General features: G+C 33.5%; 1 protein-coding gene and 1 long non-coding RNA gene across 2 annotated transcripts in view; one reads left to right on the top strand and one right to left on the bottom strand.

Moving 5' to 3' along the window:
- Positions 1–690: 690 nt before the first annotated feature.
- Positions 691–24689, top strand: part of LOC111516582 (ATP-binding cassette sub-family C member 4) — a 292552-nt gene continuing 268553 nt past the window's right edge. Inside the window, exon 1 of the mRNA XM_074178651.1 lies at positions 691–847. Within this exon, the coding sequence (XP_074034752.1) occupies positions 774–847 (74 nt within the window). The 5' untranslated portion in view covers positions 691–773. The remainder of the gene's footprint in view (positions 848–24689) is intronic.
- Positions 21633–23361, bottom strand: LOC141483799 (uncharacterized). The gene is made up of 2 exons (XR_012466296.1): positions 21728–23361; positions 21633–21674 (listed from the first exon to the last, which is right to left on the bottom strand). It is a non-coding gene; the product is annotated as an uncharacterized lncRNA (long non-coding RNA).

Below are 24689 nucleotides of genomic sequence, written 5' to 3'. Positions count from 1 at the left end.
TTTTAGAAGTCATGATTTTCGAAGAAAAAAATTGAAATTAATTTTTATTTCGAAAACGGTAACAGATAGGCATAGGGAAATATCAAGAAAAGTTGTCGAACAATTGTTGGAGATTCCAAAAATAATATTATATACAGAGTATTCCATTTGAAAAATCAAAGTTGCTACTGCTTTCTAATAGAAACGGCAACACCGCATTGTCGAAAATATTTTAGTTGGCTAGAGAATGTCCGAATATGGCCTACATTGAATTTTCAAAGTCATCCGTTGTCTGGTTCACCAGAAACGTCTAATGTGCCATCCACCGTGAATCAGCCTGTATAATAGTTATAAAAGACAAATATATTTATTCTCAATTGCGCCTATCCGATAGAAATTACTCAAAATATTTTTTGTTTTGGACCGTATGATGTAATTTTTTTCAGTAGCCACGTAGTTTTTATGTGATATCAAGACAGCAAAAAGTATATTCTACTGGCAAAATGCAGATTTGTGTGTTTTCACATTGTGTCAATCAATAAATATTTTTGACGAAAATACTTTGATCACTGTTTCAATTACTCTAAATTATCAGAATTTCAAATAGTCGGTTCAAAACCACTATATGCTAGTTGCCCTATTAAAGTGATTCTGAAAACCACAATATTTAAAAATCAATTGTAACGCTGATTATTTTAATGACTTTTGTTTGGCATGTGACTCACTGATAGTTCGTGTTAGTTCGGTAGATGATATCGAAGTGAGTGTACCTGAGAGCGATATTGGTGTGCAAAATGGATGTTGTACATAAACTCAAATTAGATAATCCTAAAGTGAAGGCAAACTTCATTTCCAAATTATTCTTCTGGTGAGTTTTCACATTCAAGTAATCCAAAATTGAATCATCGAAGTCTTGAAAATAACATGAAAGTCTATAATTGTCTGAATCTGAAAAATGAAATGAAATCACCTGTATGAATCGTTTTGTTGAAGAGAAAATCAAATTTTACAATGAAAATTTTGAATGGTAATATGTTGTTTTCGAAAAGATTTCCATTTTAAAATTGAGATTCCAAAATTAGCAGCGTCAGATATTCCCCATATTTCCTATAAGTGTTCTGAAGGAGAATCAACATAACTTTCAGAGTAATTATATTTTTTTAAGTTCATAAGTTAAAATAAGTGACTTGATCAAATTCTAACTCTGTGACGATGGGTTCACAGAGCATTGTCTGACCTGTGCCTGAGATGTTACATCGTTAATCCTTAGCTTACATATGTTTCGACTTTTCGAAAGTTGCCGTACACATCGGCACAAATGTTGTTAAATGAAAAAACCCATCCTTATCTATTTTTCGACGTATATTACTTGAAAAGAGTAGTCAACCCTTGAAAGGTAATGTTTCAGTAAGCGTTAATTTGTATTGATATCTGAAGATATTTCAACTACCTGAAAAACTGGCAGTCAAAATATATTGAAACATTTTCAATAATCAAATATATACAAAAAAATATCGATATTGAGGTAGACAATAATAATAATGATGAGACTATCAGACCAATAACAAGGAAACATTAATGATTTGCTTGTGGTGAAGTTCAGCTTGAGGCTATTCCTGAAATTTATCGTAACTCAATTGGATTGAAGAACAGTAGTTTCTTGTTATGCACTGTTTAAAAACCTTCGACCTAGTGATGAATATTACTGTAGTTTTTTCCAACACCAAACCGTTATTTTTAATTCCTCAACACGTGTTTCGATCACCTAGTAATCATCTTCAACAGGATGATCAAACTAATCATACCCACAAAGCTATCCTTATTTATACCACAGATACATGTTTTAGGTACCTGCGTATTATGTGTCTTGAATTAACTTCACAATATTGCCTTATCTACTAGTATTAAATTGATTTTACAATGTGTCGTTATGTAATAGTCAGCTGAATCTAATAATTGAAATCAGCTAGGTACAGGGACGCGCCGTCCATATGGGCAAGGTCGTGCGGCGCACGACGGCGCCAAGGCGTTAAAGGTGCCCTTTGAGTTGGCAAAATTGAATAAATATTCAATCCAAAACTAAGGCCTTTAACGCCTTTAACGCCAAGGCGTTAAAGGCGCCCTTTGAGTTGGCAAAATTGAATAAGTATTCAATCCAAAACTAAGGCCTTTAACGCCTTTAACGCCAAGGCGTTAAAGGCGCCCTTTGAGTTGGCAAAATTGAATAAATATTCAATCCAAAACTAAGGCCTTTAACGCCTTTAACGCCAAGGCGTTAAAGGCGCCCTTTGAGTTGGCAAAATTGAATAAATATTCAATCCAAAACTAAGGCCTTTAACGCCTTTAACGCCAAGGCGTTAAAGGCGCCCTTTGAGTTGGCAAAATTGAATAAATATTCAATCCAAAACTAAGGCCTTTAACGCCTTTAACGCCAAGGCGTTAAAGGCGCCCTTTGAGTTGGCAAAATTGAATAAATATTCAATCCAAAACTAAGGCCTTTAACGCCTTTAACGCCAAGGCGTTAAAGGCGCCCTTTGAGTTGGCAAAATTGAATAAATATTCAATCCAAAACTAAGGCCTTTAACGCCTTTAACGCCAAGGCGTTAAAGGCGCCCTTTGAGTTGGCAAAATTGAATAAGTATTCAATCCAAAACTAAGGCCTTTAACGCCTTTAACGCCAAGGCGTTAAAGGCGCCCTTTGAGTTGGCAAAATTGAATAAATATTCAATCCAAAACTAAGGCCTTTAACGCCTTTAACGCCAAGGCGTTAAAGGCGCCCTTTGAGTTGGCAAAATTGAATAAATATTCAATCCAAAACTAAGGCCTTTAACGCCTTTAACGCCAAGGCGTTAAAGGCGCCCTTTGAGTTGGCAAAATTGAATAAATATTCAATCCAAAACTAAGGCCTTTAACGCCTTTAACGCCAAGGCGTTAAAGGCGCCCTTTGAGTTGGCAAAATTGAATAAATATTCAATCCAAAACTAAGGCCTTTAACGCCTTTAACGCCAAGGCGTTAAAGGCGCCCTTTGAGTTGGCAAAATTGAATAAATATTCAATCCAAAACTAAGGCCTTTAACGCCAAGGCGTTAAAGGCGCCCTTTGAGTTGGCAAAATTGAATAAATATTCAATCCAAAACTAAGGCCTTTAACGCCTTTAACGCCAAGGCGTTAAAGGCGCCCTTTGAGTTGGCAAAATTGAATAAATATTCAATCCAAAACTAAGGCCTTTAACGCCTTTAACGCAAAGGCGTTAAAGGCGCCCTTTGAGTTGGCAAAATTGAATAAATATTCAATCCAAAACTAAGGCCTTTAACGCCTTTAACGCCAAGGCGTTAAAGGCGCCCTTTGAGTTGGCAAAATTGAATAAATATTCAATCCAAAACTAAGGCCTTTAACGCCTTTAACGCCAAGGCGTTAAAGGCGCCCTTTGAGTTGGCAAAATTGAATAAATATTCAATCCAAAACTAAGGCCTTTAACGCCTTTAACGCCAAGGCGTTAAAGGCGCCCTTTGAGTTGGCAAAATTGAATAAATATTCAATCCAAAACTAAGGCCTTTAACGCCAAGGCGTTAAAGGCGCCCTTTGAGTTGGCAAAATTGAATAAATATTCAATCCAAAACTAAGGCCTTTAACGCCTTTAACGCCAAGGCGTTAAAGGCGCCCTTTGAGTTGGCAAAATTGAATAAATATTCAATCCAAAACTAAGGCCTTTAACGCCTTTAACGCCAAGGCGTTAAAGGCGCCCTTTGAGTTGGCAAAATTGAATAAATATTCAATCCAAAACTAAGGATTTTTTGAAACTTTACAAAAAATCAACGTAAAAAATGTTTCTACCAATACCGATGGTGAAATTTTATTACTCACCAATGCTGACCGGTGGTGAAATTTGAAATTATTGCTATTTAAACTACCTACTTACTTGTCTTCTCTAGAAGTGTAGGCGCCGCGGCAAGAGTTTTCTTGTTTGAACTTGTAAAACGTTATCGGAAAGGCGAAGTGGCGAAGAAAGGCTTCAGTGAGATGCTGGTAGATGCCAAAGAATTGGCAACTGCCTTGACGTAGATGCGAAATTCAAAAGTGCAGAAACCTTACGGCCACGAAGAATAAAAAAACAATTTTCCTATGAAAGTGAAGATCAGCCAATTGAAAACCAAGAATTAAAATTCAAAGTCAACTGTTTTTTTGGAATGCTAGATATTACTCTTTCATCTGTAAATGAGAGATTTGAGCTGTTATACTCCCATGCCGATGTTTTCAAATTTTTGTGGAATACTGAGGATTTCGGCAAGTATTCTGATGAAGATCAATTTAATTTTTTGTAAAAAACTTGAAGAAGCGTTAATTGACAAAAATCGAAACGAGAGAGACATAGACGGAACGGAACTTTTAACCGAATTACAATTTCTACAAGTTTGCGACGGAAAGGTAACATCTGTAGTAGAAACACTTAATCACATTGCAAAAAATAACTTGGCCCACTCATTCCCAAACATTACTATTGCGTTACGTATATTATTAACTATACCGATTTCTGTAGCTTCAGCCGAGAGATCATTTTCTAAACTTAAACTAATTAAGAATTATTTCACTAGTTCGGACTTCCATTGTCTACTATATAAAATGATTTGAAATCCCTGAAACAAGTAAAAAAGAATAATTAAAAAAGAATAGTTGAAAAATAACAATTATATTAAACAACAATAAACCTGAAATGAAATGATAGTGAAATAACCTACAAGTAAAAATATAATAATTGAATAAATAAAAATAAAGGAATGAAAAAAGAAAAAAATAAAATTCATCACGAAACATTGTCAATCACCTTCAAACGAATAATTAAGAATTACTTAAGATCTAGAATGGGTTAGGAGCGGCTAGAAAATCTTGCTATTATTTCTATAGAAACTGAGTTGTTAAAGGAGCTGAATATTGAAAATCTAATTAATGAATTTGCCAAAGGTAAAGCAAGAAAAGTTCAATTTCTATAAGAAATTTCCGTTGGTTTTCATCATAATGAGTGTATTTGTTTAGAAAAGAATCGCAATCTAAATATGTTTTATTTGATCTTCAGTTTTTTAATAATTTTAAGTAATGTTTTATAACTTTAACATAGTTTTTATTCTGTTCTGTTTTATTGTGCAATATAGCCAATATAGTGTTTAATATATTATTTTTTATAAGTGTACTGTGTACTTATTGTTTTCTTCAAAAAAACTCTAGGTAGATGTAGAAAAAATTTCATAGTTTTCCACGCTGAAATGGGAAGGAGTGATTGATTATAATATTTCTACCCTGATAATTTTGATAAAGGCGCTTATCAATATTTCGCACGACGGCGCCGAAGTTACTTGGCGCGTCCCTGGCTAGGTATATAAATTTAAGTTCAAAATATTGCCTTTTCTATGACTTATCATGCTTGAATTAATTTTACCATGTGTCCTTATGTGATATTTAGGTGAATCTAATAATCAAAATATTATGGAGTAGTAGAAAGTCAAAAACTTTCTTTCCCAAAAATTATAAGCTACATAAAATTAATTTCACAATATTGCCCTATCTACTAGTCTTAAATTAATTTGAGACTAGTAGCTTATAATATTTTAATAATTAGATTCACCCAACTATTACATAACAACACATTATAAAATTAATTTAAGACTAGTAGATAAGACAATATTGTGGAATCAATTCAAGACACTCAAGACGCAGGTACCCAGAACACGTATCGAAACACGTGTCGATGTGTTAAAATAACGGTTTGGTGTTGGGAAAAACTCCGGTAACATTCCTCAACAGCAGTTTCAACAATAAAAATTACGCTCACACAATGAAACTTTACTTGTTTACGTTTCGATCTTTAATGGTGAAATAACGGCCCAATGCTTTTGATGTTTTGAGACTATTTCGAAAATCTATAAGAACAATATTATTTTTGAAATAACTCATTGAAGCGTCAAAATAATTAATGCTTTTGCGGTCGTAGTTCTTATTGTAACTATATTTCGAGTTCGAAGGTCGTGGATTTTTGGAATTTCTCCTTGGCGTTTCGCTGGCATGAGTGGCTATCTTCTTCAGCATCTTTCATTCTGGATTACTATCAGATGACTGAAAATTACAGTTTCGTAACGCGTATTTATGCTGTGTCAGGTAGTTTGGAAATCTAATACCTTTACGTATATCCGGTAATTCGTCGTTTACGTTCATTGACTTTTTTCTACCTGCAGTTATGCTTTCGCTATACTTGAACTTCTTAGAATGGGATTTCATATTCTATTGAGCTTCACCGCTTCCTCTTTTCTGTTGAAATGATCCGTGTGTTTGTGGATAACTATTGCTTTCCGTACCAGATGGCCATAGTATTCATTATTGGGGGCAATGAATTCTGTGTTTCAAATATAATAATGTGGTTTCCTTCGCTAAGTGCGTGTTCTGCCGCAGATGACATGTCTGTTTGACCCAGTCTGGGGTTTATTTCATGCTCCTCTAGCCTTGTTTCCATGACACTTTTGATGGTTCCGATATATACCTTCCCACAAGTGCACGGTATGCGACAGGTCCCTTCTGCTGATAGTGACTCCCTTTCGTCTTCTGCCGACCTGAGGCTTTGTTGTACCTTCCTGGTGGGTTTAAAAACTATTTAAATGTCGTGTTTCTCCACTAGTTTTCCAATTCTGTCTGTGATCCGAGGGATATACGGTACATACTACTAGACCCTGTAAACTACCGCAAACTCAAACGAGATCCAACACAATCAAAGCTAACAAACGTTAACAAAATCACTAAGTCTTCCTCACTGTCAAAAACCACACAGAGAACCATTCTCAGAACTGAAGCCGTTTCATCAAGGCTCTATGGTCTTCCTGGAGTATACAAAACTGACATGATACTTAGCCCTAGGCTCACCAATCTACTACCTGGCGAAACATCTAGCCACAGTCCTCCAGCCTCATGCAGGAAACAAACTCCTACGTCATGGATTCGACGGATTTCGTTGGTGAAATCAGAGAATCAACGCTCAAGCCGACGGATATTCTAGCCAGCTTCCATGTTGTGTCCTGGCAGATTGAGTTATTGGAAAATCTTGCATTGAACAGAACTTTTGCCTTATGAAAATTACGGCCGGCCTTGGCGTAACCACGGATTACTTCTCTTTTTCAAGAGATGTTTTTGACAATTTGAAGGAAATGAAATGAATCAAATTCTTAGTATCGATAGTGACAGCTGTCAAGCTAACACAATAATTCCCTATTACAAGGGAACAGAGTACAGATGTTTATCTACATCACAAAAAACCCTAAATCGAGTTAAAAACAGAAATTCGCTTATTTGTTGGACACCTTGGTTCAATTTTATTCTCAATAGGATTCATTTCCGTCCACAATTTCTTTCTCTTACACATTTCAAATTTAATCTGACCTGTGATGACTTCGGAGCTGTTTTAATTCCCTTTTGGTTGCAAAATTACGAATAATCACTTTTTCCAGTCTCCAGTGCATACACCAATAGATCTGCAACCGATAATCCAAATTTAAAACAGTAAAGGTTGGAAGTTCATAAGACTCCTCTTTCTATTTGAATGAAAGTTGACAACGCCCTCTTTGCGATGACTGACGTCACATCATTGACTTTCTCTTAAAGAGTAATGAAAATTATTTCATTTCACAAACATTTTGTCCAACTTTTATATCTTGCCTAATTTGAAAGTTAGGTGGGGGTTGTGTATTTACGTCCATACTATACATTACTGGTGTAGTTTTGAGAAAATGGTCTATCAAATCATTGAATTTCTATGGTTGGATCGTTTTGCCTCACAATTTGCTGAATGTCGTTTACTTGAGAAACTTATTTTCAAGACTTCCGAAGTGAAATATTTAATCATTCATAATTTTGTATTTCAAAGAGTAGAATGTTGGGTATTTCAATATATGTTCGAATATTCAACAATATACAAGGTGTTTCCTGACTGCGGTGAAAAAATGTAAGTGCGTGTTCAGTAACTAGTTTTATGAAGAAGAGACAGGATGTTGAAGTTTCTGAAAAACATTTTCTTCTAATTGATATTGGTGATCAATTTTAATAAGTTTACTTCATGTCTCATATACATAGCAATACAGAAATTGATTAATGTGTTATCGATGAATATACAATATAGTAGTTTATGTTGATTTTTTTTAATTAAGCAATCTACGAAAACAAATCATAGAATAACAAAGTGTAATTTTCATACGTTTCACCTAACAAAACGTTTAATGTTAATTAAATAATTGTCAAATTTGTAAGTTTGATATCCTGTATTTTGGAAATAATTTATTTTCATTCCTATGATTTTATGAAATATTTTCCCATAAAATTATCTGTCGAACGCGCCCTTGTATTCCTTACTGCAATTAGGAAATCACCTGTATGTTTGTATGTCATAGATAACATCATATTATAGTTATCAAACGTCGGTTCAGCAAGATGGCAAGTGGTCGTGTTGAATGCTTATCTATTGGTTATGGAAATTTTATCGCTTGGATATATGGTAATTTCGATGTTTTTTGGTTCCGTAGTCTTGATAAACAACTTACATGATGAATTTTCATGGTTTTTGTCAAGCTCATGATTATCAACTCTAATGATCACTCAGACTTGTCAAATTTTCGTGGTTAATATAGAGGGTGATGATTTAAACTTTATACTCATCAACGTCGAATAATTCCTAGTTTATTCGCAAGACGTGAATATTCGTGTTTTTTTTTTCGTTAACTGGCATGGCCGATGATAATTAAAATAATTTTGATCGGATTTTCACCGTTGATAACAATTTCACACATTTTCCTTATGATGTGATCTTAAATGCATTATAGAATCTGAAAATTATACTTGAAATTTTCAGCCACATTTAACGAAATAGAAACGGGGAAAAAGAACAAAATGGTGGAAAATGATAGGTCGAAAATTCAGGAAATGCGCTGTGAGAACTACAATGAAAAAAATGTCAGTTAGAATGATGGAGCTAATCTCACTAGTGTCAATGAATACATAGCAAATATTATTTAAAATTAGTATTACATGAATCGACTATGTGTTTTATAGCGTGAATATTACGCAATGTCAATCACTAATTGATCAAGTATCGATAATTCATTTCCCACTTTTCATATAACATCATCGATCCTTACTTTCTATACAGATAGGCAATACAAGAAATGGAAAAATCCACTTACATTTTTTTTCTGCTGATTATTACATTTCGATATATTATTTGAAGGAATATTAGCAGTAGGCATTCAGCTGCTTAACTAAAATATGTTCATCGTACTTTGCATCAATATGTGCTGCTGGTCTCGAAACAGTACCTACTACCTTTATAGCATATGTATGATGATGGCCTCTTCCGACCTCCAAAAACATTTTGTTCTTTAGGGCCCAAATAGGATACACACTTTATGAAAATCGCCAAATACGACTATCACTTGGACAGAGTTCACAAGTTACTGCCGAAAGACGAGTGAAAGATGCTATTTATCGCCAATAGTTAGCTTTTCTCGATTAGTACTTCTTGATTTCAAAGAGTCACAGAAAAATAAATTGTTTGAATTTGTGTTATACATAAGACAACTCAAACAAGGAAAAAGTTTGCTTAGTCAACCCAGTGGTCACACAAAAAGAGGAACAAATGGCTAAGAAGAGAGATTTATAGGCGCAAAACTTAGCCATGAGCTCGTAATGCATTTGTTGAATTATATTGTTGTACTCAACAAAATGATGAGTTGAATTGAATAATTGATAGACTCCTGGATATATTTTTTATGATGACAATAGAGTATGTAGCTGCGACAACTGCTTTTAAGATAGTCAATTAGCTCATAGGAAGCGTCTATAAGTTGAGCGACGTGGAGAGAAAAAAGGAGGATGCTTATGAATTGCCAACACCTGAGATAATTCAAAAAAAAATAGTATGTGACAAATGGTAAAAAGAATTTCAGAGTTTCCAGCTCCGATGAATATCGAAATCATTAATGGGATTCTGAAAATGGCATCAAATGGCTCATGGCATGATTTCAACAGGGATACAACTAGTTCAACTATCACTATACCGTGAAAGGATGTTGTATACGAAGATAACATCGCTTTTTGAAGGAAGGCCCTACTAGATAGTCCTTCTTTGGAATCCAAAATCGAGAAAAATGTTCTTGCTCTCATGAGAAAACAACTGTGAATCACTAGAAGCCAGATTAAGGAGAGATCAGTCTAAAAAATCACAAATACAGAATTCAAATTTCTGTAGTTATACGAGTCAGACCAAAGAAAGTTTGTTGCAAACTATCTAGGAAAAAGATGAATAACTTGAATGGAATCCACCTAACTCCAAAAGAAAAGTCATTGGTCGATCACACGTGATCAACTCAGAAATAGAAAGATAAGTTACCAGAGATGATGAAATTAGACAATTACGTGACGAACGCGTTACGAACTACCGAGAACGCTCAGTCACTATGGTGCAGAAAGAACAGACCAAAGATTTAGAATTCCATTGTTATTCAGTTATTATTCTCCTCAGAAGTTCAGTCATTTACGTGTGAACGTGAACATTGGAACCCAACAGAAAAATTTTAAAAATAAATGGGTTATTTGTTAAAATAGAAAGCTGAAATAATAATTTCTGAATCATACTGTCGTTATCTACTGATCGTAGTTTAGTTTTGTGTTGTATAGTTGGTAAAATTGTATGGTTGGTAAAAAGTCAGTTGTATGACATATAATAAAAAGTAGTAATTTTGCTGATTGCTTCGCAGTATCATTTTATTTTATTCAAAACAGTAAAATCAGAATAGAGGCAAAAATAGTAAAATCTATCAGGTTATGGGCCCAGATGCTCCAAAAGTAAATAGTGGAAGCGATCTGAAAAACTAAAACGTAAAAAACGACAAAAAGTAAGAACTATAATATCGAAAAATGGCCGCCAACAACACGACAATGAAAGAGTTGTCATCGATTGAAAAACTGAGTGATGGTGAATCATTTCAATTATGGAAATTTCAAACTACAGTAATCTTCAAGTCACAAGGCATTTGTGAAATAGTTAATGGAGAATTATTGGCAGAAAATATTACCGATGCAGAAAAAAAGCTGATTGGATGAAAAAGGACGCCAAAGGTCAAAGAGTAATAATCACAACAGTCGATAAAAAAATATTAATGCATATATTAAACTGCAAAACATCATATGAAATGTATCAAAAACTACACAACATCTATGAAAAGGACTCAGAAGATCAGAATTGCACCCTTCTACGAGAATTCTTCAACTTCTCCTATACAAAGGGTTCAGACATTTCACTTCATATAAGCAAAATTGAAAACTTGGCATACCGACTCAAGAATTTGAAATGATAATGTCTAAAATTTTATCAACGCTACCAGAACGTTTCAAATATTTCAACACTGCTTGGGACTCTTCTCCGAGCTCAGATAGAACACTCACAAAACTAACATCAAGACCGATTGCTGAAGAAGCCAGAAGTAAAAATAACGAAGAAGAAGGGGCAGTTGCGTTCAAAACCTATGAAGAAAAGAAAGGAGGATATAAATCACACAATTCCAGAACAAGAACCACAGAAAAGGTGAAATGTTATAAATGTAATAATTTTGGGCACTTTGCAAAATCGTGCACGAAAAATACTGAAAATCAGCGGAGGAACTGTTCCATCTGTAAAAAACTAATCATGTTGAAGAAGATTGTTTTTTTCGAAAAAGGAAAGATGACAGAAAAGTTGCATTTTTGACAGAAGGCGAAATAAAAACAAAAGAAACATTGAAAAATTTTGTGGTAGATTCAGGGTCGTCAAGTCACATGTGTAATGATATAAAAATATTCAATGATTTGGAAGAAACTACATCCAAAATATCAGTTGCTAAAAAGGTGAAGATATGAAAAGTTTTGGTATTGGCTCCATTGAAGGAAATGACTGTGTTTTAAATGATTTTCTTTACATCCTAGAACTAAGTAAAAACCTTATTTCAGTCAACACAATCACTGAAAAGGAAGGAAGAGTAATATTCGAAAAGGAAAAAGTAACCATAATAAAAAACAACAAAAAAATTCTTGAAGGACAGAAAAAAGAAAATGGACTTTACGTAGTGAATTTGGGCAATAATTCAGAAAGTTTATTTACTGAGAAAGAAGAAAATGCTGAACTATGGCACCGAAAATTGGGTCATTTAAGTATTATTAATATTAAAAAACTTTTGGATCTTTCTACAGGGATAAATATTAGTAAAGCAGACTGTGAAAAAATAGGCAAACCATGTAAAATATGTTTGGAAGTAAAACAAACACGACTTCCATTCAACAAAATCAGATCAAGAGCAATGAGACCACTTGAAATAATTCATACGGATTTGTGTGGACCTATTGATCCTGTTACTTGGGATAATAAAAGGTACATTTTAACCTTCTTAGATGACTTTACCCACTTCACTATGGTTTACTTATTGAAAAATAAGTGTGAAGTTTCACATTATCTGAAACAATATGTACTTGAAGTAGAAGCTCACCATAATCTTAAAGTATCAAAAATAAGAAGTGATAATGGAGGTGAATATCTTGACTCAGACCTCAGAAATTGGTACAAATGTAAGGGAATCATCATGGACACCACAATACCCCACTCTCCTCAGCTGAATGGAAAAGCAGAGAGATTAAATAGAACAATTATGGAAAAGGCGAGAGCGTTAATCTTTGACTCTGGCCTTGATAAAGGTTTTTGGGGCGAAGCTGTAAGATTTGCTGTTTATCTGCTGAATATATGTCCAACTGAAACGATAAATGTAACACCAGCTGAAAAATGGACTAATAAAGTACCAAATTTGTCAGTTCTGCACTTATTTGGGTGTAAAGCACATGCAAAGGTGCTTGGTTATTTGAAGAAACTGGACGCAAGGAGTAAACAATATATTTTCATTGGATATTTCCCAACAGGATACCGTTTGTGGGACAATGAAAAAGGTAAAATAATTATACATAGAGATGTTATTTTTGAAGACAAGATTGATAGCAACTTACTGGATAAAAAGGATGTATCAAAAATAAATATAGAATGGGTAGATGATGAATGTAAGAAACTGACAGATCCAGAAATACCAGTAAATGAGAATAACGATTTGGAATCAGAAAACGAATCGGACCCAGAAAATAGAGAAGAAACAAAGACTGAAGAAGAATTTTATGAAAACAATGGAATGTTAAGATTCAGAGAAGGCCAAACAACTGTCAGAGGAAGAGATGTAAGAGCACCAAAAAAATACGATGATTATGTACTTTTAACTTATGGAGAAGCAATAAATAGTGAAGAAAAAGACAAATGGTTGAAAGCAATAGAAGACGAAAAAGAATCACTGAAGAAAAACAACACATGGGTGTTCGTGAATGAACATGAAGTGAAAGATAAGAAGATTTTGTCGAGTAAATGGGTTTTCAAAGTAAAAGAAAATGGAAGATACAAAGCGAGACTTGTTGTACGAAGCTGTGAGCAAAAATATGGTCTGGATTACAAAGAAACATTCAGTTCCGTGGTAAATATGAGCTCTTTGAGAATTTTATTTGCATTAGCAGCTCACAACAACTATATTATCAAAAAATTTGATGTAAAAACTGCATTTCTCTATGGAGAAATGCAGGCTACTCCGAAGAAAACAAGGTATGCAAACTCAAAAAATCCCTTTATGACCTAAAACAGGCCCCCTTAGAGTGAAATAAAACTTTTACCAATTTTTTGAGACCAAACGGGCTTCGCATTCTCAAAAGTGAGAACTGCATATTTTTAAATGATACCGGTTCACTTATGCTTGCCATATACGTGGACGATGGAATATTGATCGGACAGAATGAAGAAGAAATGAATGATCTCTTGAAAAACTTAGACAAAAAATTCGAAACTGTTTCATAAGATAATTCAAAATTTTTTCTTGGTCTAGAAATTGAAAAGAAAGCAGAGTCAATAATCATAAGTCAAGAAAATTATGTAAATAATGTTTTGAAATCATTTGATATGGAAAATGCGAAACCGGCTAAAACACCTCTAGCGACTGATACAAAAGACGAAAGTGTATTCAACACAAACTTTCCCTACCGAAACTTAATAGGAAGTTTGCTTTACCTTTCAAACAAAACTCGCCCTGACATCTCATATGCTGTGGGATATGGAAGTAGAAGAATGAAAAATCCAACAAATAAAGATATATCCAACATGAAGAGAGTGCTCCGATACCTGAAAGGAACAAAAAATCAAGGTATTGCATATTGCGCAACATATGGAATGAATGAAATAACTGCTTACAGTGACAGTGACTTTGCGGGTGACACTGAAACACGAAAAAGCACCTCAGGCTATGAAATCATGTTTTGTGGTGGCCCTATTTCTTGGTGTTCAAGAAAACAGCCAATAGTATCACTATCCAGTACTGAAGCAGAATACATTGCTGCTGCAGAGTGTGTCAAGGAACTGGTATATTTGAAACATTTAATTGAAGAACTCACAAATGTTGAAGTGAGAATAAAATTGAACGTGGATAATCAAAGTGCTATAAAAATAATTGAAAATAACACAACACAACAAAAAAATATTTTTTGAATGTTTCCTACACTAAATTAGTCAATTTCTACTAATTTTGGGGTGATAAAAACGAAAATAACAATGAAAAATTTTTATTAGCTCTGGTTTTTGAGATACACAGTACTTGATCTTAAAGAGTAGTTATACTATACGTGAAAAGTGAAAGTACATAAAACAATATTGTTATGTTTCTTTTAGAATATTTTAAGTACAAAATTAATAAAAAAACATTATTCTTAGTGTTTTGACAAATAAAAGAAGTTTGTACCATCAAATTTCAATTAAGTCCATCCGATTCATTGTAAGATCGCTGTCGTTTAGCTTGTCTTTTATAAAACACTTCTGGAGCATCCCTTCACACAGACCAGCAGTAGTCTGCAAGCATTACTTCATTCCAACGGCCCTGATATCTCTGTTCCATTAAGGCAATGTCTTGATGGAATCTTTCTCCATGTTCGTCACTCACAGCTCCACAGTTTTGTGGGAAGAAATTAAGATGAGAGTGAAGAAAATGAATTTTTGAGGACATGTTGCATCCAAGTTGGTGGTCAGCTTGAAGAAGCTCTTTAACCAATGCTGTGAAGTTATCATCTCTTTTGTTACCTAAAAACCCATGTACAACCCCCTTAAAGGCTTCCCAGGCTCTTTTTTCATTTCCTGTTAAAATCATGTCAAAAGCAGGATCATTTACGATTTCACGGATTTGAGGCTCAATAAAGATGCCTTCTTTGACTTTAGCATCACTCAACCTGGGAAACTTTGCTCTCAAGTACTTAAAAGCTTGTCCTTCCTGGTCCATGGCCTTCACAAAGTTTTTCATTAGTCCCAACTTAATATGTAATGGGGGAAGGGGAACATCCTTAGGATCTACAAGAGGCTCGTAAACTACATTTTTCTCATTAGGGTTTAGGTCTCGTGTAGGCCAGTTCATTTTTTCATAGTGAGATTTTCTATCCCGACTGTCCCACAGACACAAAAAACAACAGTACTTGGTGAACCCTTATTGCATTCCTAGGAGTATAGCAATGACTTTCAGATCACCACAGATGTGCCACTTTTGTTGTTCATATTTGATTGGTTGGAGAAGTGTTTTCATATTTATATACGTTTCCTTCATGTGAACTGCATGATCTATAGGAATAGAGGGTAGCTGATTTCCATTATGCAGAAGTACAGCTTTTAAGCTTAGTTTTGAAGAGTCTATAAACAGTCTCCATTCAGATGGAGTGTGATCCAAATTCAAGCAGTCCATCAAACCATTAACATCAGAACAAACTACGAGGTTTTCTTTTTTCTCAAAAAAAGGAAGCAAATCTTTTTGACGCTGTCTGTACTGAGATATTTTCACATCATGTTTTAGAAGATTCCACTGTTGTAGTCTTGACCCTAACAGCTCAGCCTTTTCCTTAGACAAGCGAAGATCTCTTATAAGGTCACTCAACTCTGCTTGACTAATTCTGTGCAGGTCACTAGACCTATCGCTTACCTCAAAATCAGGGTCATAGGATGTAGAAGGATGGGTTGCTCCTTCTAAACAGTCTTCATCACCTTCCTCTAAAATTTCATAGTTTTGGGGTGGAGAAGGGACTGCCAAATTGTCTGAGTGTGGTACAGGCCGAAGAGCAGATGGGAGATTAGGGTTTTAGGGTATTTAATCGTTCCGCTTTTCTTCATAGATAAACCTTGCTTAATGGGAGGAGTTAAGCAGAAATAACAGTCGTCTGTATGATTGGTAGGCTCACGCCAAACCATAGGTACTGCAAAAGCCATTGGTGTTGGTGATGAAATATTTCATTTGTTGAAAACTCAATATACATATATATATATATATATATATATATATATATATATATATATATATATATATATATATATATATATATATGTAAACGGTCATTTGTCAGCCCGTAGAATATACGATGTGAACTCTGGTCAGCCCTCGGAAACGTCGGTCGTCCCGGTTTCGGGCTCACCAACGTTTCCCACTGTATATTGTGTTTTTTGAACATGTTATCATGTGAAATGACGTTTAGCAAATTTTCGGTTGGGCCGACCATTACACCATATACACATAGCTGATACACCACCTACTTTCACAAAACTTCGCCAGGAGGCGTGGCTGTGTAATTGTATACACCTGATGTGAATAGTGTCTTTGTGAGCCCAGGTTTATACGAACACTTTCAATGGATAGCATGTTGGTCAGCCCACAATCGGGCAACGCTGCACTTGCATTTCATGATTCTAAGTAGATTGTCGTGGTGCATAAATTCGATAACAGAAATGGAAATTTTTTTGAGAGATGTAGAATTTTATGAAAAAGTTTCTGTTTTGTATGTTTTTTGTACAAGTGTTCGTGTGCGTGCATCACCCTATATCTATACAAGCAATTTAGATCAGGAATTGTTTCGCATATAAAAGTTTTATCAGAGTTTCGTAACATATTCACTTGTAGAAAAATGCTTGATCTGAACTCATACTTTCCCACATTCGACTACTTACCCGAAATCAGGTTTTTCGGATAACGGTGTCGAGTACGGAAATGTACTGTTTCCGTTCTAGTTAGGATAATAATAATATAATTACTAACAGTGCGTTATTCCATTTAGCTTGTCGAAGCAATTTTAACCTCTGCACTATCTTAGATACAAAAATTTGAATATGTTATCAGTTGAAAATATCAATATAGTGTTCGGAATCACACGTTAAAATGTAAGACCTCGTTAATCTATATTTAGTACAAGTTTATACTTCTGAGGGTTGTCGTTCGTAGGGGTGCGACAGACATATTTTAAACCGTTTCCTGTTTGTATTTTCAAATGTAGATTTTCAAATTCTAATTATTTGGCATGGACGCCTCAACAGAAATCGCGTTGTGTAAATCAATTTTAGACATTAAGCAGGAAACTTCGGATTTGACTTTGAAATTGTAGATTTGAAAACCTGACTGCACAAAAATAATCGAAGTGTGACTGAGTAGAAATGAGTAGATGAAAAATGACATTTTTTTCACAAACGAAAAAACTAAAATGTGATGAATGATCTGGTAATGAATTTATTGGGAAATGAATAGTGAATATCCAGAATGTCTACAGTTTCAATAAATTCTATATAAAAATCCGCAGCAGCACTACGGATTTCCGATATATAATTTAGTTCAAAAATTAGGTAAAAATCGCACTAAGTATGTTTTCTATGACGAAACGAAATTCTGAGTGACTAGCATAAGGTAAGATATAATTTGTGAAACAGATATTAGTAATAAGTTTCAATTCTCTTTTTCTTAGCAATAGTTTTTTCGAAAACTCCATTTCAGTTTTTGGAGGTATGATGTTGTTCAGGTTGAACATGATGAAGTGGAGATTAAACCAATGTTTTTTTATTATGTTGACTGTTCATGACGATGAATACGTCATATCATCATCGATTATAACCTGCAGCAGACATTTCAATCAAAATAAAAAGACTTGGAATATTTCAGCACAGAAAAAATTTGATCATGTTGAATAAACATTTATTTGAATGGAGTATTATTCTTCAATTTGAGAACTGCTGACAAAAATTTTTCGGTAAACTAATAAACACGTAGTATGAAAAAATAACATAATTTCTAATGAAATGAAACTACAACATGGTTAAAAAAATATCAAATGAAAATTATTAATATTATTTCTTCTTTCTATAACAACAGTAAACGTATTCTTTGATTGCAGCCCAGTTTCTATTTTTTAATAATGATGAATATTTCTTTTCCTTAAATTTTAGATACAAACAAGAACTAATTCAATTCTAGCACTTCTTTTTTTTCGGAGCGAAAAACTTTTTGACTATATTTCGTTTTGCTCCTTAGACCAAGTTTGTTTTTGAGAAGGTTTTATTGTTTTCAAAACTGTGCGTGTCTGATGATCTGAAATGAGATCAGTATGTTGAAAAACTCTATCAAGATATCAAACGGGTTGAAAATAGATCCAAAAATGAATGATAAAAATAAAAAATGGAAGGACGATACTGAAAAGTGATTTGACTCATTTCCAACCTATACTCAGAGATACGGATGATTCCAAAACAGCTCAAAATATAAATAATTGACTGCATATAGGGAATTTTTTTCACAACGAACCACGTTCAATATCTCCATATATAAGACAGTAATGTAAATTTCCCGAAACACCTGATTTTTGTGAAATAATATAAGGTATCGCTAAGATGCGTACACACTCCTCTTCAAAATATCAAACAAAATAACCCCATATATGCCATCTATTGGATAAGTGATTTTATCAGGAATTCAACGATGATTTTTCAGGGTTGATTTCTAATTTACTGTGAAGAAGGACCTTGAAGTATAAGTGAACGACTTTTTAGATTAATTGATACAATCTCTCACAAAAACGTATACAACAATTATTTCTATTGTCAATTTCCTAACAGAAAACAACTTTTGTCGCGTTGAATTATATCTGTCGGATTTTTGGCAAAGTTTCTCACACAAAACACTTCAAAATACTTTCTAAAACTCACAGCCAAAAATGTCCACTAAACAGTTTTATAAAAACGCGACACGTGTTTCGCCATACAATGGCTTCTTCGGGCGTATCTTTATCTACTATATTTTACAAATTTAATGCTTGGTATACCTAATTTTAAAATTTAAAGTACCTACATTTCAAGTACTTGAGTTTGTAATGGATTAAATGACCTGAGCTTATGTCCCAGTCCCCACATTTGAAAAATATTCAGTAACGGTTATTCAATTCTAATTGATCATTTAGTTAGTTACCCTAATTCTTGAATCTATTGATTGCTTGACATTTTAGAAGATTGAATTTCAAACTCTTTTCTAAATATAACATGTCATATTCATGACTGAACTCATGTACTTCTGCTAAAAGGTGGTTTGTAAATGTGAAATTGGTCTTTCTATTCACAAAATTACATCTAAGCTTTTAATTCTTTGGAAAATAATCTCCCTGTTTGGCCATTATACAGTTTTGGGCAAGAGCCACAACTCAGCTGATATACTCCTGATCTATCCGATACCGAAGTTTTGTCTTTATTGTTTTTAATAAATGCACTTACACTATTATTCGGACTATTGTGTGTTAGGAATCACACGTTAAAAGGTAAGACCTCGTTAATCCTTAGCCAAGTTTCGACTTCTGAGGGTTGCCGTTCGTAGGGGTGCGACAGCTGGTTAACGGAAAAACAGATTTTAAACAGATTTTAAACAGATTACTATTTCTGTGAGCTAAGTTTACGCAGTCTTTCTTCAAAAAAATATTATTGGTTGGTTCAGCCAAAAATGACAATGTCTCATAACTGACGTTATCGCATCTTGAATTTGGGTAGATATGGTCCATGGCTTGCTTTTGTAGTTTTTGTTTGATTTGTTTGATCAAACTCAACTCTCTCTGGAAATTATTCAATAGTCTATGAAGAATATTATTGAATGCAGCAACTTTATGCTGGTAAGAGTGCGTAGAGGAATTGTGTATGATAATGTCCGTGTATGATGGTTTGTGGAAAATTGCAAATTCATGTTATTTTTTGTAATGGTTGAGTCAAGGTAATTTAATGAATTATTTACCTTCCTCTCAGTGGTAAATTTTATTGACGGGTGGATGGAATTGACATATTCCACGAACTTGCCTACTTGCTTTTCTGTAATGATTTCATTATTCACTAGTGATAAATGGATATCGTAATGCTTGAAGAAATACATGCATAATGAATATTTAATACAACAGTCCTGAACAAACTGTAACGTCTATTTGATAAAAAAAAATTGATGAGCTTCCGTGAAGTATCATATTTATTCTAATACTTGCTACTTTCTACATACATTCACATCAAATCGATATACCAAATTTGGAACATCCATTCGAACTAAAAATGAAAACACAGGAAAATAATATTTCATTTGAGTTAGGAATTGGAAAACAGTGAATTACTTAAAATTAAGTAGATTCTATGACATTTATTTGTAATCGTCATATACCTATATATTCTCTAATTATTCTCTAAGTATACCAAAATATTGGCAAGCCAATTAACAAAATAGCATTAGGACCATTGCAAAGATCGTAACGGTTCTCAAAGAGTTTCGCGCCAAAATAGTTAACGCGTGTCAAACAATTGCAGATTTCGTAGGAATACTGAAACTTTAATGAAATGAATAAAAACACTTTTGTCTCATCACCTATATTTGATTTTATTTATATGACCGTTTTCGGGTTTGACCCCATACCAAGTATTACCTTACCTATAAATTTCGTCGCCGCTGATATATACCATTATTTTTTGAAGAGAAATTTTGATGATCATAATATCCTCCATTTCATACATTTATTATCGGATGAAAAGTGCAATTTTCTATACTTCACTGAATTTGACTTCGATACTAAATTTTCCCATTTTCATGATGTTTTTCTTCAAGCTTTTGATATATCCTTTCCTAAACAGTTTCAAAAAATTAAACAAAATCAAAATTCAAGTAGACACAAACCATGGATTACTAAGGATATCGTTGAAGAAGGTATATTACTCAGAGATATTTATAATTTGAACAAGAGCCAAACCAATGTACATTTATTGGGTCAATATAAGCAACTCTTAAAAAATCATAGACAAAAAATTGTGCTCTCAAAAAGTCAATACTTTAATAATCAATTCCTCAAGGCTCAACATAAATCTGAAGCTGCCTGGTCTATCATCAGGAAAAATACTATTATAAACGATTCATCTAAGACATTGGCGATGGTGTACTTGTTGACGATGGTCCCGGTATATCTCAAGCATTTAGTAGTTATTTTGTCGATTCAGTGGAGTCATTAGTAAAAAATACTGAACCTGGTGGCATTGAAAATCGTTGTGTAAAAACTGAGAGTCTTTTCCTCTATCCAATAGATGAAACTAAACTCGTGGAAATAATTAAATTCGCATGTTCGAAAAATTCCAGTGGGGTTGATGAATTGCCAGGCAATGTTTTAATGAAGGCTGCTTTGAAAATAATGGAACCTCTGATTTATCTAATCAATTTATCTTTCTCTGAAGGTATTTTTCCTTCCCGACTTAAGCAAGCAATGGTCGTCCCAGTCTATAAAAAAAGCGATAAGCATGTAATGTCGAACTACAGAGGTATTGCTTTACTATCTCCATTTTCGAAAATATTTGAAGAATCATATCAAAACTTGTGTCCTTTTTAAATAAATACAATATCGTATCTGACAACCAATATGGGTTTCAAGTGGGCTTGTCAACCCAGGATGCCATCCTTTCTCTACATAATCATATATTATCAAACTTCGACAACGATGAAAAATCACTTAGTGTTCTTTTCGACTTGACACGAGCGTTTGATATCAGTCATCATGGTCTTCTTCTTGATGAACTGTTTGGCATGGGCGTTCGTGGTCCAAGTCTGAAATGGATTGAAACCTATTCAACTGGTCGTACACAGGTTGTTAAAGTTAGGCTTCAGACTGGGTCATTTTTCTCTGAATTTCGAAACGTTGGTACAGGTGTGCCCCAAGGTAGTGTTTTGGGGCCTACACTATTTATTTCATTTGTTAATGACCTTTCAAAAATTAATCATCCACAGTGCTCTATACAATTTGCTGATGACACATCTTTTACTGTCAGTGGTTCGGAATGTGAAACATTGTCAGTAAGAGCAAATGATGATGTATTCAACATGCAAAATTATTGTTCTAAGAATGGCTTGATTCTAAATAATCTTAAAACCAACACCATTTTCTTTACAATTCAGGAAACTGATTGTAGTGTATTGGTTAGGTCTGAGATTAAAAATATTGAACAGGTAAACTATAAAAATTTTTTAGGAGTTTTTATTGATTCCCAACTCAATTGGAATCATCATGTTGATTTCATACTGAAGAAATTAGCGACACATTGTTTCGTTATATGGAATCTGCGTAATTTTGTGTCTATTGAAATTCTTAAAAGTTACTATTATGCATATATTTACTCTGACCTCAATTACTGTATTATTTGTTTTGGCAACTGCAATAGAATCAGTGTCTTATTAATTTTCCAGAAAAAAAATATTAGAACAATTTGTTTTAAAAAAAAACTCGATTCCTGTAAACCACTATTTGCAAAGTTGAATATATTAACTGTTACTTGCATGTATATTTTTAATTGCGTAATCTACGTTAAATCAAATTGCTCCAAGTTTTAGAACAGAGATGATACATGTCTCCTTTCGGGCTTCACCCTGAGAAAAAACTATAACATTTTAATTCCTAGTCATAAGTTAGCCAAGGTGACTAATGGACCTCATATCATGTCAAAAAAACTGTACAACAAGCTCCCAATATCCATTAAAAAATAACTAGTGTAAAGCTCTCTAAACAAAAAGTTCGGAAAGTATTATGTGAAAAGGTATTTTATTCGCTTGATGAATTTTTTTAGTCTGATTTGGAATTTTAAATTTTAATTTTTGTACCCCTTTTATGGTCTGAATGTTATGTAATATATCATATAATTATGTTGTTTTATGATTGTGACCTCATTGTAATTGTACTGAGTTATGTGACTTTTTCCATGCCGTCCCTAGGTCTACGGAAATAAAGATTTTTGATTTGATTTGAAGTATTGAAAACATACTTAATAATGCGGGGTCAAACCCGAAACTGGTCGTATATATAAAATCAACTAGTGGTACTTAGACAAATGTGTTTTTATTCATTTCATCAAAGTGATCATGAATTACCACAAAATAAACAAGTAATCAATCAAACATAATACAGAAACTATATGAAACATAAATAGTCAATAGTAACGCCATCTTTTTCTTTTCCTAATATATTTTTTCCGGTAAACTAACACATAGTTTACCTCTGAAAAACTGGATTTGCCAGGATTTTAAAAACACTTGATACCCTCACGATGAAATCCAATGGTACACTGAAATGGATCGCGTTCCTGGTCAGCCCTTCGATGTGGCAGCATTGTAGGGCTGACCAAGATGCTCTTCATATAGCGATTTGTATAACTATGGGCTGACCAACAGCATGGGGCTGACAAAGGTTTAAAGGATATGTAAAATTTTTATTTTCAGAAAAAATCTACCCCTCTGATGGGCCTATTAATAAAATCATACCACTGAAGAGTATTCCGAAAAGTATATACCTAAATATATTCGGGAAGTGCTGGGTGGACCAACGCCCCGTTCATATACCGGGCTGACCAATATGCAATGAACAAATATATATATATATATAATATATATATATATATATATATATATATATATATATATATATATATATAGCTCTTGTTTTCAAGATATATTATCATTATATATATATATATATAATGATAATATATCTTGAAAACAAGAGCTAATATATAATTTTTATGGTCATTTTCGGTTTTAACACGTGGAAATACATTAAAATCATCTAATTTCAACCCCGAAACAAAAACTTTGTTGTGTTGTGTAATCAGTGCAATAAACGTTCTAAGCACATAAACGTTAGGTTCCATTTCATAAATGAAAAAATAAAAGAAGGTTTAATAAGTATTTTGTATTGTTCAACTGACATGCAAACTGCTGATATATTCACAAAACCTTTGGATGTAAACAAATTTCAAAGATTCAGGAATACATTGATGTGTGGTATTCCGGAATTACTTTATGTATTTGTCCTTTTGTTGAATTACTTTTATATTGTTAATTTGACCCAATGATTCAGTAATTATTAAGAGAAGGTGTTAAAATAGAAAGCTGAAATAATAATTTCTGAATCATACTGTCGTTATCTACTAATTGTAGTTTAGTTTTGTGTTGTATAGTTGGTAAAATTGTATGGTTGGTAAAAACTCAGTTGTATGACATATAATAAAAAGTAGTAATTTTGCTGATTGCTTCGCAGTATCATTTTATTTTATTCAAAACAGTAAAATTAGAATAGAGGCAAAAATAGTAAAATCTATCATTATTAACATTAATAAAAGTCTTTGTTTCTTGCCGCCTTTGAACAACGTTGGTTGAGGAATGTTTTCATGTACTCAATATCAATAGGCGATTACACACCATAACGAACTTTTTATCAAAATTTCTGTATTGGCAATAATGATCAACTGA

Source organism: Leptinotarsa decemlineata, unplaced genomic scaffold (genome assembly GCF_025532065.1).
Source record: "Leptinotarsa decemlineata unplaced genomic scaffold, Ldec_3_MD MMD2_tig00004204_RagTag_RagTag, whole genome shotgun sequence".
NCBI classification, from domain to species: Eukaryota; Metazoa; Arthropoda; class Insecta; order Coleoptera; family Chrysomelidae; genus Leptinotarsa; species Leptinotarsa decemlineata.
The sequence above is the reverse complement of the archived record's forward strand: the minus strand, read 5'-3'. Positions and strand labels throughout refer to the sequence as shown.